The sequence below is a fragment of the Solanum pennellii genome, chromosome 8 (genome assembly GCF_001406875.1).
Source record: "Solanum pennellii chromosome 8, SPENNV200".
In the NCBI taxonomy this organism is placed as follows: domain Eukaryota; kingdom Viridiplantae; phylum Streptophyta; class Magnoliopsida; order Solanales; family Solanaceae; genus Solanum; species Solanum pennellii.
In genome coordinates, this window is record NC_028644.1 from 63,836,583 (window position 1) to 63,849,442 (window position 12,860).

At 36.3% G+C, this 12,860-nt stretch overlaps 3 protein-coding genes across 4 annotated transcripts in view; all 3 read right to left on the reverse strand.

Moving 5' to 3' along the window:
- Nucleotides 1-1,456: 1,456 nt before the first annotated feature.
- LOC107026983 (protein TRI1-like) lies at nt 1,457-4,202 on the reverse strand. The gene is made up of 2 exons (XM_015228134.2): nt 3,838-4,202; nt 1,457-1,938 (listed from the first exon to the last, which is right to left on the reverse strand). The coding sequence occupies exons 1-2, from the start codon at nt 4,084-4,086 to the stop codon at nt 1,813-1,815; spliced, it is 375 nt and encodes a 124-aa protein (XP_015083620.1). The 5' UTR covers nt 4,087-4,202; the 3' UTR covers nt 1,457-1,812.
- Nucleotides 4,203-7,163: 2,961 nt separating this feature from the next.
- LOC107026756 (60S ribosomal protein L2, mitochondrial) lies at nt 7,164-8,282 on the reverse strand. The gene is made up of 2 exons (XM_015227836.2): nt 8,122-8,282; nt 7,164-8,041 (listed from the first exon to the last, which is right to left on the reverse strand). Exons 1-2 carry the CDS (start codon nt 8,192-8,194, stop codon nt 7,506-7,508), a joined length of 609 nt encoding a protein of 202 aa, XP_015083322.1. The 5' UTR covers nt 8,195-8,282; the 3' UTR covers nt 7,164-7,505.
- A 1,076-nt stretch (nt 8,283-9,358) lies between these two features.
- LOC107028865 (uncharacterized zinc finger CCHC domain-containing protein At4g19190) overlaps nt 9,359-12,860 on the reverse strand; it is a 6,684-nt gene continuing 3,182 nt past the window's right edge. For both annotated transcript variants that reach the window (XM_015230095.2, XM_015230094.2), the window contains exons 6-7: nt 10,954-11,068; nt 9,359-10,860 (exon numbers count right to left, since the gene is read on the reverse strand). In XM_015230095.2, the coding sequence (XP_015085581.1) occupies nt 9,566-10,860; nt 10,954-11,068 (1,410 nt within the window). In that variant the 3' untranslated portion in view covers nt 9,359-9,565. The remainder of the gene's footprint in view (nt 10,861-10,953; nt 11,069-12,860) is intronic.

Consider the following 12,860-nt stretch of genomic DNA (forward strand, 5'->3'; position numbering starts at 1 on the left):
CAGCAAACGTGCCATCGTCTTCAACTCAACCGCAACTCTAGCCAGTCTTCATCAAGCCAGATTTCAGGGTGAGCTATTGCTTCTAGCTTGGACTGGATCTTCCTCTTCATGTCTTGATGCCTTGAGATTCCGGCATGGACTAGCTTTTTACTTATTTTAGCTTCTTAGATACTCTTAGATTAGTAATTTGAGGATAGATGTTCTTGTGGTGATGACTTCCAGGTTTTGGGAATAGTAAGTATTAAGTTTTTATAAGTTATTTAATCGATTTTCATTAATGAGTTTTAAGTCTTCCGCATTATATTTTGTTATTTATGGTTGAAATGTTGGGGATTAGATTGGTTGGTTCGCTCACATAGTAGGATAAGTGTGGGTGCCACTCGCGGCCCGTTTTGGGTCGTGACAACTTTGGACCCTAATTAAACAATAAAAATATGTTATAACACTTGAAACAACAATTTACATGGGTGTTATATAACCATCATATGAAGTTACTTGGTCAATTTACCCTTTTACCCTTCATTTAATTCAATGGACCAAACTGTCAACTTATAAACTTGAGGGCAACTCCACAATCCTTAATAATTAATCACATAATTGTCACCTACACCCAATACTTAGGACTTGTATCACCACCCATTTATTTTGAAACCTTATTGTCACTTTTTTTTAAAAGTCCCTAATTACTACTCACTCCGACTTTTGAATTTTGTGGTACTATATTAAAGTTAGATCAAATGTACAAAATTGTCTTTTGATCTTGTGGTTTTAAACATGTCACGTATGAAATTAAAATGTTATTAAAACACACTAAAAAAAGGTGTTCATTCTTTTTGAAACCGAGGTAATAATATTCTATATTTGTCCAATATTACTAGTCCATTAATAAAAATAATTTTCTGAATTATTTATGATTTAAATAAAAAATAAGTTTTTTCTCATTTTAACTTTAAATATATTTTGTAAAATTAAAAAGATTTTCAAAGAATAAATTAATAAATTATTATATTTTATTTATAATTTTTTAAAATATAAAAAAAAAAGTGAAAAAATAATATAAAACGGAACGAGTAAATTTCTTGCCTATCATGTTCTAAATGTTTCTGAAATGGAAATCACCTTTGTAAGCAAGCATTTTACTCGCAAATTCAAATTTAAGTACCAATATAGCATTAAAATGATAAATATGCATATAAGCCAAAAGGTTTAAACCTTTTAAATTTCACATGTTTGTATATTTGTTTTCTCATAATTTAATTTCATTCGGAACCTTCATAAGAAGTCCTTGTGTAGCATTACCCAATAAAGGATATGAAGGGATGGTTGGGTTTCCTCAAACCTTGAACAAAGGTCTCGAGTTTTAACCTTCGAATATAGAATATTTTGGTAATGAGCAATCTGTATCGAATATTTAAGCTGATAAAAGAAAAAGAAAACACTAGTAAATAGACTAACATTTTATCAGCAAAATGGAGAGAATTAGAGAACTAACTGCAATAAGAATTTTACATTTCAACTGGTACAATTTGTGTTTCAAAAGTATCTAATCCTGCATACCTAGCTTAACTTCAAATAAGGAGGGAATTTAGGGGTGGAGGAACACTAAGGGTAGCAGTTTTGTTGCTTTTTGTTCATCTTCAAACTACTTCATTAAAAGAGCATCTGGATCGACCCCGTTTGAGAATTAAAACCATGGCGAAGGCAAATAGAAGAGCTACTAGAAACAGAAAGAAGCTAGCAAGCTAGGTAAAGAACAATGTCCAGTATCCAGAAGGTGCGTAATGTTTACAGAAGTTCCCACTTGACTAGAACTTAAGCAGCCTTATGAAAATGCTGGGTTAATAGCCTCGCAATCTCAAGAAAACCAACCTTGTCCTTGCCATCAAATATAGTTTTCAACTTGTCGTCACAATGTATCTCTCTCTTGTTTGTGGGATTCTGCAAGCCGCAAAGTTACAATCACCATGTCAGTGTAACCATGAAAGAAAAGAACCATTGAAGAAAAAAAGAAGGGAAAATCACAATCAGTTAGCAGTGATCAAATTGAATAAATTCAATTTCTTCTAGCATACATCAGATATCTCTTGGATTGAGTTGAATCCATAGATAAGAAAGGTCAAATGCCATTTTTTATAACAGTGATATTTGGGCCAACTTGCACGCAATTCGATTACTCCACCAGGTACCTACTACCTCCCACCAACATGGGTACTGGGTTATAAACCAAGGTTTAGACTTCAGACAGATGCCAAGAAATCACCCAACACTTTGGTCTCTGCTAAGATTTGAATCTTGATTTGCCATGTTTTCACCTACTTTATCGAACACTAGGTCATAGCCTTGGATGCAAATGCCAAAGGTCACTTTATGTACTTAATCCTCTTCAGGGGGAAAGGGCAGTTTTAACAATGGGAGTCATCTAAACATACTTACTGAAGCAAGTGCCAGGAAAAAAGAAAAATCCCTCTTCAGGGTCTAAGTGCAATTTTCTGCACAAACAGGCTATCGCAGCAGGCCCCTGAAGGTAGGGATAGCAAATACAAAGAGCCCATACTATGGCTATGACCTATGTACAGATCCCAAATTCAGTAATGGTGAAGAAACTCTTTCCAGACAATCCATGGTGATCCCAATAACTTATTTCCTCTGAGACAAGAAACTACAAAACAATCTTTAGAAGCTTAAATGTACCTGTAGATAATCATGGCTGCACTCATTATGTAACTCCTTGATCTTCAGGACTTCCCTCGCAAGAGGGTCGAAAGGAATTTTATAGCTTTATGACTTTCTAGGTCGTACAAAGTGTTAAAATAGTTTGAAAACTTGGTGATAAGTAATGACTAAAAGTAGGATACCATAGTATTAGTATCATTGGGGCTAGGTCATGAGCATTCTAGCTCTTCATCATATAACGCTATAGAAGTATGCTTATAAATAGAAAACAATCATAAAAGGGCATAAGACCAGCTCATATCATGTGTAGAGAACCTAAACCATTCGCCTAAAAAGATAACCTTAAAGCCCTAACTCTCATCAACCACCCACTCACTCGCACTATTGCACTCCAGCTTATGAAGTAACAACTTCCCTTCTTCTTCTTCTTTTAAAAGGTCAACCACTTTAATTCGATTCTTAAAGACCTCCAAACCATTCAAAGAAACAAAAGGAGGAAATAAAGATAATCATCTCAAGAAGCAGGAACTATCAACTTTGCTTCCACAAAATCAAAAGACGCCATCACATTTTTCATTTATATTTTGAATATGGTAATGTAACAATAATTTATTGATAAAAAAAAACGCCATCACATGTTGATTTACTAGCCAAAATCAATGTCATGCCTACTGGACAACTAAACCAGCATTCTACCGGACAACTAAACCCAATTTAAAATGTTTCTGTCAAAAAAAATTGAACTATAATGTCTTTACAGAAGACCATAAAATTCTCCAAGTAATTAACAGAACCACCAAAAGGATACAATGTTAGCGTGGGTCAAAGTTACACATTGGTTGAGAAATGAACCCGTGGTCTGCTTATATGAGCTCGTTTTTGGAATTGAGTTAGGTCACGATGTCATATCCTTTACATGGTCCTTGCCCCCGCTCCACGCTCCAGTTGGGCTGGAGTGTGAAGGGGTATTAGACTGGGTCAAAGTTGCACATTGTTCGGGGAACAATGGACTGTGAGCTTAACTTTTGGAGTTGAGTTAAGGTTTGAAACGATAGAGTTAAACAATCATCATGAAGTTAACAAAGTAAAAATGAAAATGAATAGTGCAGCAAAGCTCACCACATTCACTAATGAACTCCAAAACAAAATGAAAAAATTTCAGACCTGAAGATTATGGGTTTTAATGTATTCCCAAACTTTCTTGACCGCATCAGCACGGGAGGATTCTTTAGTACCTAAGAAGCTTCCTAGTGCAGGGGAAACTGGTTGAGGCTTCAGTATTCCAGTAGGACGACCTCTGGCTTTGGTCACAGTGGCTGTTGCTGTCGCTGTGGTTTCAGTTGCTGCGGAAGTTTTAGCAGCAGCCATTAAAGCTCGACAGCAGTTACCGAAAATCCGAGTCGATGACGCCATTGATTACTTTGAAGTTTTTCGTAAAACCCTACGGCTGATCAAAGAGGAAAATAGGGTTTTGGAAAGAAGGTCAAAGTGGTAATTCGTTTGGGAGAGTCGAATGATATTTTGAATCCTTACCTCTTCTTTTTAATACTTTCTCCGTCGTGATTCCTTCTTTGGAGTCAAACAATGAAAAATTTGACTAATATTTCACGAAGTAATTTTTTATTATATTAATATATAAGATATTACATTTTATGATATTTTTCAAATTATTTTTGAATAGTTATTTTTAAAAAAATATTGAATTAATATAATTTATTTTAACTTTGGATATTAGTTAAATTGACTTTTGAAAAGTGTAACATGAAAATTAAAAAGTGGATGGATAGTAATTAGTATAATTTTTACTCAATTTAAATGATTATGGATGGATTTAAAAGAAGTAGAGGTGGACCTTAGATAGGTTATGACACCATTACAACTTATCAAAGATATGACCTTATATTGAAAAGTATGGAAGACTTGAATCAGGATAGAAGGTTAGTAGGTAGGAGTGTGTCCATACTAGTAAGTGTGAGTGCTTTGTCGTGTTGCTTGTAGTTTCTTGTTCATCGATTCTTGTGACTAGGGTGAAATAGAAATTGAATTGCGTCCTAAGCAGCCCCATGTTTACTTTTGGCTCAATTGGATTGAACTGAAATGAGCTTAAAACAGATTGGGTCTTGAGCTGCCCAATTTGACCTGCTTAATCCCAATTACTTCATATAGTTTGTTTGTAGTAGTATTTTGTGGTAGTACTATTATGTTCGTATTTGTTATTTTATTATTATGTATAGTAAATTATACATTCATTATCTCTTTCCCAGAGTGTTTTTACTTTAAACGAGTCTATTAAAAACAATCTCTCTCTACCTCCGAGGTAGAGGTAAAGTCCACATACACTTTATTCTATCCAAACCCTACTGAGTGAGACTACATTAAATATGTTGTTTTCGTTGTCAAACTTAATGAAATGATTTATACTCGTACAAATATCTAAACTTTATTTTAGATTGGGAGTAGTATTTTAAGCGTAATACAATGATAACACCTAAAACTTGTAGGCATTCACATTGATTTAATTTCCACAAATCCAAGTGGAATCTACACATTTAGACTGTTAATTGGCACAATTAGCCCAATGCCCTTTCATATTTTTCATACCACATAGCCAACTCAAACTTAACTTGCGTAGCACAAAATGAATCTTTCTTTTTAATGACCGTTGTGTTCGACTAATTCCAGAAGAGACATGTTACCTTTCACCAGCAACTTGACACAAACAGGACAGATGAGAAGAATCACCAGTGTTATTCGTCTCCACTGAATTTTAAACCTGAAACTTCAAGATACCCAATCACTTCATTGACTACTAGACCACAACGGCACAACCTCTAAACTTCTGAAATTTCTGCACTCCAAAGTATAAACTGGAGGTTCCACATTTAAAATATAAACTGGAGGTTCCACATTTAAAATTAAGGCAATTGTCATATGTGGATCTATTTCAAGTTTGAACACTTCAGGAGCACTTGTTTGCTTCAAAATGTTCTCCTTCATAGCTTCCCTGATAAGCTTAATATATCAACGACGCAGACATGATATTCTGTGGAACGTTGAACTCCAAACTCGTCAAGCATATATGATTGTAATACCAGAAGCCTTGGTCAACCAGCCCTGGGTGGCCGCAAGCTGTTAATAAGTTAATAAACGTGACTTTTAATGGAGTAAGTCCCGAATCAATCATCTCATGAAAGATGTCAATTGCTTCTAAGCATTGCTGTGGAAACCATATGCAGAAATCATTGAATTCCAAGCTGCAATAGATCTCTCAGCTAAACTCCCGGAATACCTGAGAACAATGTCAAACCTGCCCACTTTTCGTCTGTCTTCAAGAAATTCAGACATTGACTATTTTTCAATTAAAGAAGCTAAAAAGGTAGCTACCACATTGGAAATAGCAATAACTACATGAGTGGCCAACACTTCAAATGTTGCCAATGATGTAAACTTGATTGCAACAGTTACACTACACTCAGGTTTCCAACATTTAAGCCTAAGCAATATATCAACAACTTATAAAATTTAATAAGGAGAGAGGAGAAGACAGGAAGCTAACATGGCATGCATGAATAAGATATTTTTCTTACTGTTTTTCCAGTGATTCATGAACTGGTTCCTACTGCAGTTGATCTACTGCTTTCAGATTGCATGAGGCATGGAATATCTCCACTCGAAAATGATCAAGGAACAAAGTGTATCAAGTTTTCTGAGTAGTGGTGCTCAGTTCGTGGATGATATACTTTGAGTCTTTAACAGGGAGTTACTTTTGAAGATAGCTAAGAAAAGATGTGGTGAAACATGAGGACAGAACCCACCAAAGTATGTGACAAGCTTGACAGAGTCGTCTTGACACAATGATCCAATCAACAAACAAGTTCCCCATTCATCTGCAGGACTTTCCGCTATGTAAAGATGTTATTAGTGATAAACTCTAATCACAACCAAATGGATTCACCATAACCGCAAGTTTGAGTACAGTGACATCAAGGTTGGGATATTAAGGACCTTTCCCTCCCTGGGAAATTCTGTTCTGATCTTTCACCGGTCATACACACTTCTCCAATTGTTCGCTCACAAGGTGACTAAGAACGAAGAGAGTAAAATAAGTCACGGAAACAAATTCTGAATCAGCACCTGGCATGTGATGCAGCTTTAGCCTGTGGAACGGCAGATAACACACTAAGATTACCAACTGAAAAGAAGTGGATTATGTCCACTGATACTTTGGAGCAAGAGACGATCTGCAAATGTCATCAGGCTGAGGTCCTCTTTTATATAAATATATAGATGGAAACTTCCTCATCAGATGCTATGGACAGGCAAACGCAACAGAATACATATATATTCCAGCGTGGATGCATACAAGCACAAAGGGCTATAAGAGGGAAAAGGATCACATACCTTTAATTCCGCAAATGCAGAGCAAGAATCAACACAAAATCCAAGTTATCCTCCACATTAGGAAAATGAACTGTACAGGACATATAATATAGCAGCATGGAGAAAGAAACTTATATTAAACAAATGAAATGTAATCATCTTTGCCTAGGTAAAAATAACAAGGGAGTAATATCAAGGCATATGAGATCCTCAGAACTTACAAAAACAATAGCTTACAAGGTATTTTTCTAATGATCGTTCGAGTAACCATTAGTTCAAAACAACCAGAAGTAACACAATTTCTATCAAACCAAAATGCGGAGAAAACCTCCATCATTCCTAAACAAGTCTCAGCCTTGATTTGCTTATAATTATTGTCTCCCCATAAACTTCATCAAGAAAACATAACATTGACAATTAAGTATCCATCAAAATACCCAAAAAAAAAAGAACTACTTTCTCCTCTTAAGCGGCCCAGTTTTATACCCACCCTTAGTAGGTTTTCCCCAAGGTGTCAACGAACCTCTCCCATGACTTCCACTACTCTTACTCCTCCCTTCACCACCACCATGTGGATGATCCACCGGATTCATCGCCACACCACGAACAGTCGGTCTCCGTCCAAGCCACCTAGATTGTCCAGCCTTCCTCAACTTCTTCGTCCCATGTTCCGGGTTCGAAACTTGCCCAATCGTCGCCCTACATTTAACATCAATCAATTTCTTCACACCAGATGGTAACTTCACTTCACAGTACTTCGTAGAAGCATTAGGTTCCGTAAGGATCTTAGCACACGTCCCAGCTGAACGAACCAATTTCCCACCTTGCCCAGGTCGCAACTCAATATTATGAATTAGGGTTCCGATTCGCATCATACCTAATGGCATACAACTTCCGATTTGAGAACTGATGTCTAATGAGAACTGCTCCATCATTGATTCAAGCTCCTTCGATGGTTTCATTTTCGATATCATTGCTTCAAATGGACCTGTTACATTGTTAAAAAAAATCAAAAAAAATTGGGTTAAATTGTAGAGACTGAAATGAACATAGAGAAATCGAGATTACTTGTAGAGAAAGAGCGATTGATGACATTGCGAAGAAGGAAAGATGAAGCCATTCGAGCTCTGCAAAGAGCCATTTTTTGTTCTTTTTTTTCTGCAATTCGTTTGTGTGTTCTTGCAGGGGTAGGGTTTAACTATAGTGAGCTTTTCTTAGGAGCTAAATATATTTTTGTGATAAAGTATAACTATGGATTACTTTTTAAAATTTAACATTATTCCAATTCTTTTATTCTATTTATGATTTCAACTAAACTTTTTCAATCTTTTTCGGTTATTTGATTAGAAAATGCATGATTTTTATGTGAAGAAATTATTCTTTAAAATAAAAAATATGTCTACAAACTATCATAAATAATATTTAAATATAACTTTCAAGTTGATATTAGTATTTAAATAAAAAATTTGGGTATTTCACATATTCTAAGTATAATTTTTAAGTTGTATTCGAATTATTCATTTTATTTTCAAATGAAGTGATAAGAAAGTTCCCCAAAAGAAGTGAAAAATTTAACTTTTAAATTACTAATAAAGACTAAAGGTAATATAACTAAATTTAATATGGAATATCCTATTTCCAACTTGGGGGATATTGTGCATAATCAAACAAATGTCATTACTTAGTGTCATGGAATAGTTTGTTCTTTATTTAACTTTATTCAAGATCAGTTTGGAGTTTTTGAATTATGAATAATCATTTTAAGTAGAGTGAACTTTTTATTTAAATTAAAATTTTTGAAATGAATTTAAATTAATTGCACTCAAAGTACGTTTAAGAAAAAAAAATAAAAAATGACAAAGGTTTTTTTCTGGTAAATCGTGAAAAAAATACCATATACAACTAATATTTTCACAGAAAGAGCACTCCGAAGAATCATAATGTTAAATGTTAGTTATCCCGAGCCTCATAACCAGTAAGAAAAACAACAACTAGTTAACTAAACTAATGCACCTCCTAAATTTTCCTAGAGCCTTTTAGTTGGTCTATCCTTTTAATTATCTCCTTATATATATGTGCATTAGCTCCCTATGAATTGTTTCTAATTTCTTGCGTTCCATATATGATAGATCTTTGCCTCCAAAATTATAATTGACAGGTCCTTTATGAAATGTCTCTAATATCGCTCTTTTATCCAACTTAAACATGTATGCACTTGGTCTTTTGCACTTTGTATCCTGACCATCTTTCCAGCTCTTCTTAAGCTCTCATTGGAGGAATAGAAAGGCTGGTAACAAAAGAAAACTCAGTCAAATAATCCCAAATTGATAGCCATACGAAATGAACACTTTGCATAGACAGAGGGTACATAGAGCTAAGTCCATAATTGAACTGATCACTTTGTTCAATGGTTTAACACGACCATTTCTTCCTTTTACCTGTTTTGCATTACAAGTGAACGCTAGAGCCCTTTTTATTAGGAGGAAAACATCTACATACTAACACTTCATGGTCATGAATAATCAGAATGATTATGCCGCTGATGATGATGACGACGGTGATGGTGATTCTTCTTCCCGTGTTCCTTATCCTCAGGCTCAGGTGACCTTGAACGTGAACGTCTCTGTCTGCTACTCCTTTTGTCATTATCATTGTCGTCTCTGTCACGATAATGGTGGAGATTCTTCTTCTTCTTACTGTGTTCCGTATCTTCAGGCTTGGGTGAACGTCTGCGTCTGTTACTCCTTTTCTGATGCTTGTCCTTATCATCTTCCTCTCTGTCATGATAGTGATGGTGATGATTCTTCTTCTTACTGTGTTCCTTATCTTCAGGCTCGGGTGAACATCCACGTCTGTTACGCTTTTTCTGATGCCTGTCATCATCATCGTCCTTTGAATCGAGATAATGGTGGTAATGATTTTTCTTGCTGTGATCCTTATTTTCAGGCTCGGGTGAGCCTGACCGTCCGTGTCTGTTACTCCTTTTCAGGTGCCTGTCATTATCATCATCCTTAGAGTCGTGATAATAGTGGCGATGATTCTTCTTCCTGTGATCCTTCTCTTCAGGCTCGGGTGGACTTCTCTGTCTGTTATTCCTTTTCTGACACCTCCCACTATCATCGTCCTCTGAGTCACGATAATGGTGGTGATCGTTCTTCTTCCTGTGATCCTTCTCTTCGGGCTCTGGGGAACTTGATCGTGACCGTTTCTGTCTATTATTCCTTTTCTGATGCATGTCATTATCATCGTCCTCTGAGTCATGAGAATGGCGGTGATTCTTCTTCTTCCTGTGTTCCTTGTCTTCGGGCTCGGGTGAACTTGACCGTGACCATTTCTGTCTATTATTCCTAATCTGATCCCTGTCATTATCATCGTCCTCTGTGTCATGATAATGGTGGTGATTCTTCTTCTTCCTGTGTTCCTTATCTTCGGGCTCGGGTGAACTTGACCGTGAATGTCTGTGTCTGTTACTCCTCTGGTACCTGTCATTATTATCGTCCTCTGAACTTGACACGGAATGCTTTCCCCAACTTGACTGTGGATGTCTCTGTCGGTTACTTCGTCTCTGATGCCCATCAGAATCATCAGAAGACTTGGATTGCTTTAGAGACTTCTTATGTTTTTTCTTCTTCAGTGATCTTCCTCCATCATCATCCAAAGATGAACTAAAGTCTTTATCATCACGTAAATCTGCTCTGGCTGGTGAAGACCGCTTTCTGTTCTTGCTTTTACTGGATTTCTTTTTCTTCTTTGGCTTGCTTGATAAGCTGGCCAGCAAATCAGGTATATTATCCCCAGTAAGAAATCCTGCACAACAAACAGGGCATTAGGATTCGATGTACATAAAACACTACTAAAGAATTTAAGCTCAACAACCATGGCACGAAAAGAAGAATTTACCTCCGTACTCATCAAATATGTCCTCAGCAACTATCTGTTGGTTGGGGTCGTCAAGTTCGAACCCACCTCGTGGAGGACTGATTCCAGGCTTTTGTTTGAGCTCCCACTTCAAAGGCTGCAGGGAAGGCCGCACAACGGACAAACGAGACATTAGGATCTTTTAGTTTGGTAAAGAAATTTACACTTTTTTGTGGAACACATAAGAAGAGAAAGTCCCTTCCCTTGATTGTTTCAGTAGAAGAGGAGCACAAAGCATTAATACTAAGAAAACTTTTTTTCCTCCGAGCGTCTCAAAAAGTAAATTCATGAGAAAGTCAAATATTTCCCGTTTTCCTTACTTTCCACTCGATATTCATTCCTAGTTCCAACTATAGGTTAGACTACGTATCAGCTTTCTTTCAAACATTTCTCATTCAATGCCATCTGGGATTGTGAATCATGTTTTCAGCATTTGTTTTGAAGTCATCTTCCAGTACCAGCTCCAAATTACTTATCTTAGGAAGTTCTTGGCATCACCAACTAAAGCCCAAAAAAAGTTGGAAAAAGTATTCTCCGTCCATTACAATTTATATCTTCCGTTTCATTTTGGAACATCTCAAGGTGCTTGGCATCGTTCCATTTATATACAGCGTTAGCTTTGATGTGATATTCTTTTGATAAGCCATTATATTTTCTCTATCAAAATAATTTTTTTAATTATTTTAGTAAAATATTATCTACCACAATTACTAAAATATAACATAAGTCAAATTACTATCTTAACTCCGTGCATACTAAAGCTCCATTGCAACTACAAACTATGCAAAATAGGTTATTTGCATCCATCTGCAGCACAAATTCAGTCCCCTACCCTCAGGTGTTCTTGTGCTTGACAAATTTCATGCAACCATAATAAGATATTGGGGGCTTGGTTTTTCCACAGAATTCCATGTTATTCCTTTCCAATTCTCACAGGCCAGGTTCACCCCTTAATTAAGAATCTTTAAATTAATGAGGTCTAAGACTTCGGTTTTCCAGGACACTACACAACTCATACATTCATTTCCTTTAATTTGTTTTGATGAGCTTGTGGAAAAAATGCAGGTAGCCAACCAAAAACCTTAAGCAAATGAGCAGGGCAGATCAAGACCTTTATAAATCCTTCAAGTCGTTGAGTGCCCTAATATACCCAATGTGGCATGTCATATACTTCAACATCATCCAGCGCATGGAACTAAATTTTGAGGTTCACATGCAGACTTGATTGTAAACATACACATCCTAGAATGAGCTTCTCAATTTGGCTTTGATAACGTGTGTACATATTGATAGTAGACATGACATATCCATGCTAGAAAGAGTGTCTCGACTTGGTTTTCGGAACATATGAACGGACATGAGTATCCACCCCAACACTTTTAGAGGTTGTATCCTAAAGGTTTAGATAGAAAAATGAACTGAGCCTAAAGACTTAAAAACATAATGAAAATTGTGCAATTGGAAAGATGAGACAGATCTACACCTTGATTTCGACAAAACTACAAGAAACAAAATAACCTTCCAAGATTAGAGCTCCAAGTTCAAAGAGGAGGCTTGGCATCCTAATGGATCAACCTACAGGTGCTTTAAGTGAAATTGCATAGTTAAAATTAGACGAGGAGCTATGCTAGGGGGTTGTTTCTCCAAAAGGACTTCCAATCCTCTGATTCCCACTTCCTTCTGGTGACAAGTTAACTTTGTTGAAAAAGTGAAGCTACCTCTGTTAAGTTTACTGTTTTAACCACTCTCCCCCAAACTTTTCTCCTTTCTGGGAGGTCAGCTGGTGAAGTCAAAAAGTCTATGTTAGACATCGGTCCATTATACCTCTGTTGAATTGGACCCTAGGAATTTGAATAAATTTCAACAGATAGAGAGGGGGGGGGGGGGGG

What these genes read in the sequence shown, in the direction of transcription:
- LOC107026983 (XM_015228134.2), bottom strand. Translation starts at nt 4,086, where the DNA reads ATGGCGTCATCGACTCGGATTTTCGGTAACTGCTGTCGAGCTTTAATG. An exon ending in TTAAAACCCATAATCTTCAG is followed by an intron (nt 1,939 to 3,837) that starts GTCTGAAATTTT and finishes TGCGGCTTGCAG; the next exon opens with AATCCCACAAACAAGAGAGA.
- LOC107026756 (XM_015227836.2), bottom strand. Translation starts at nt 8,194, where the DNA reads ATGGCTCTTTGCAGAGCTCGAATGGCTTCATCTTTCCTTCTTCGCAAT. An exon ending in CAATCGCTCTTTCTCTACAA is followed by an intron (nt 8,042 to 8,121) that starts GTAATCTCGATT and finishes ACAATGTAACAG; the next exon opens with GTCCATTTGAAGCAATGATA.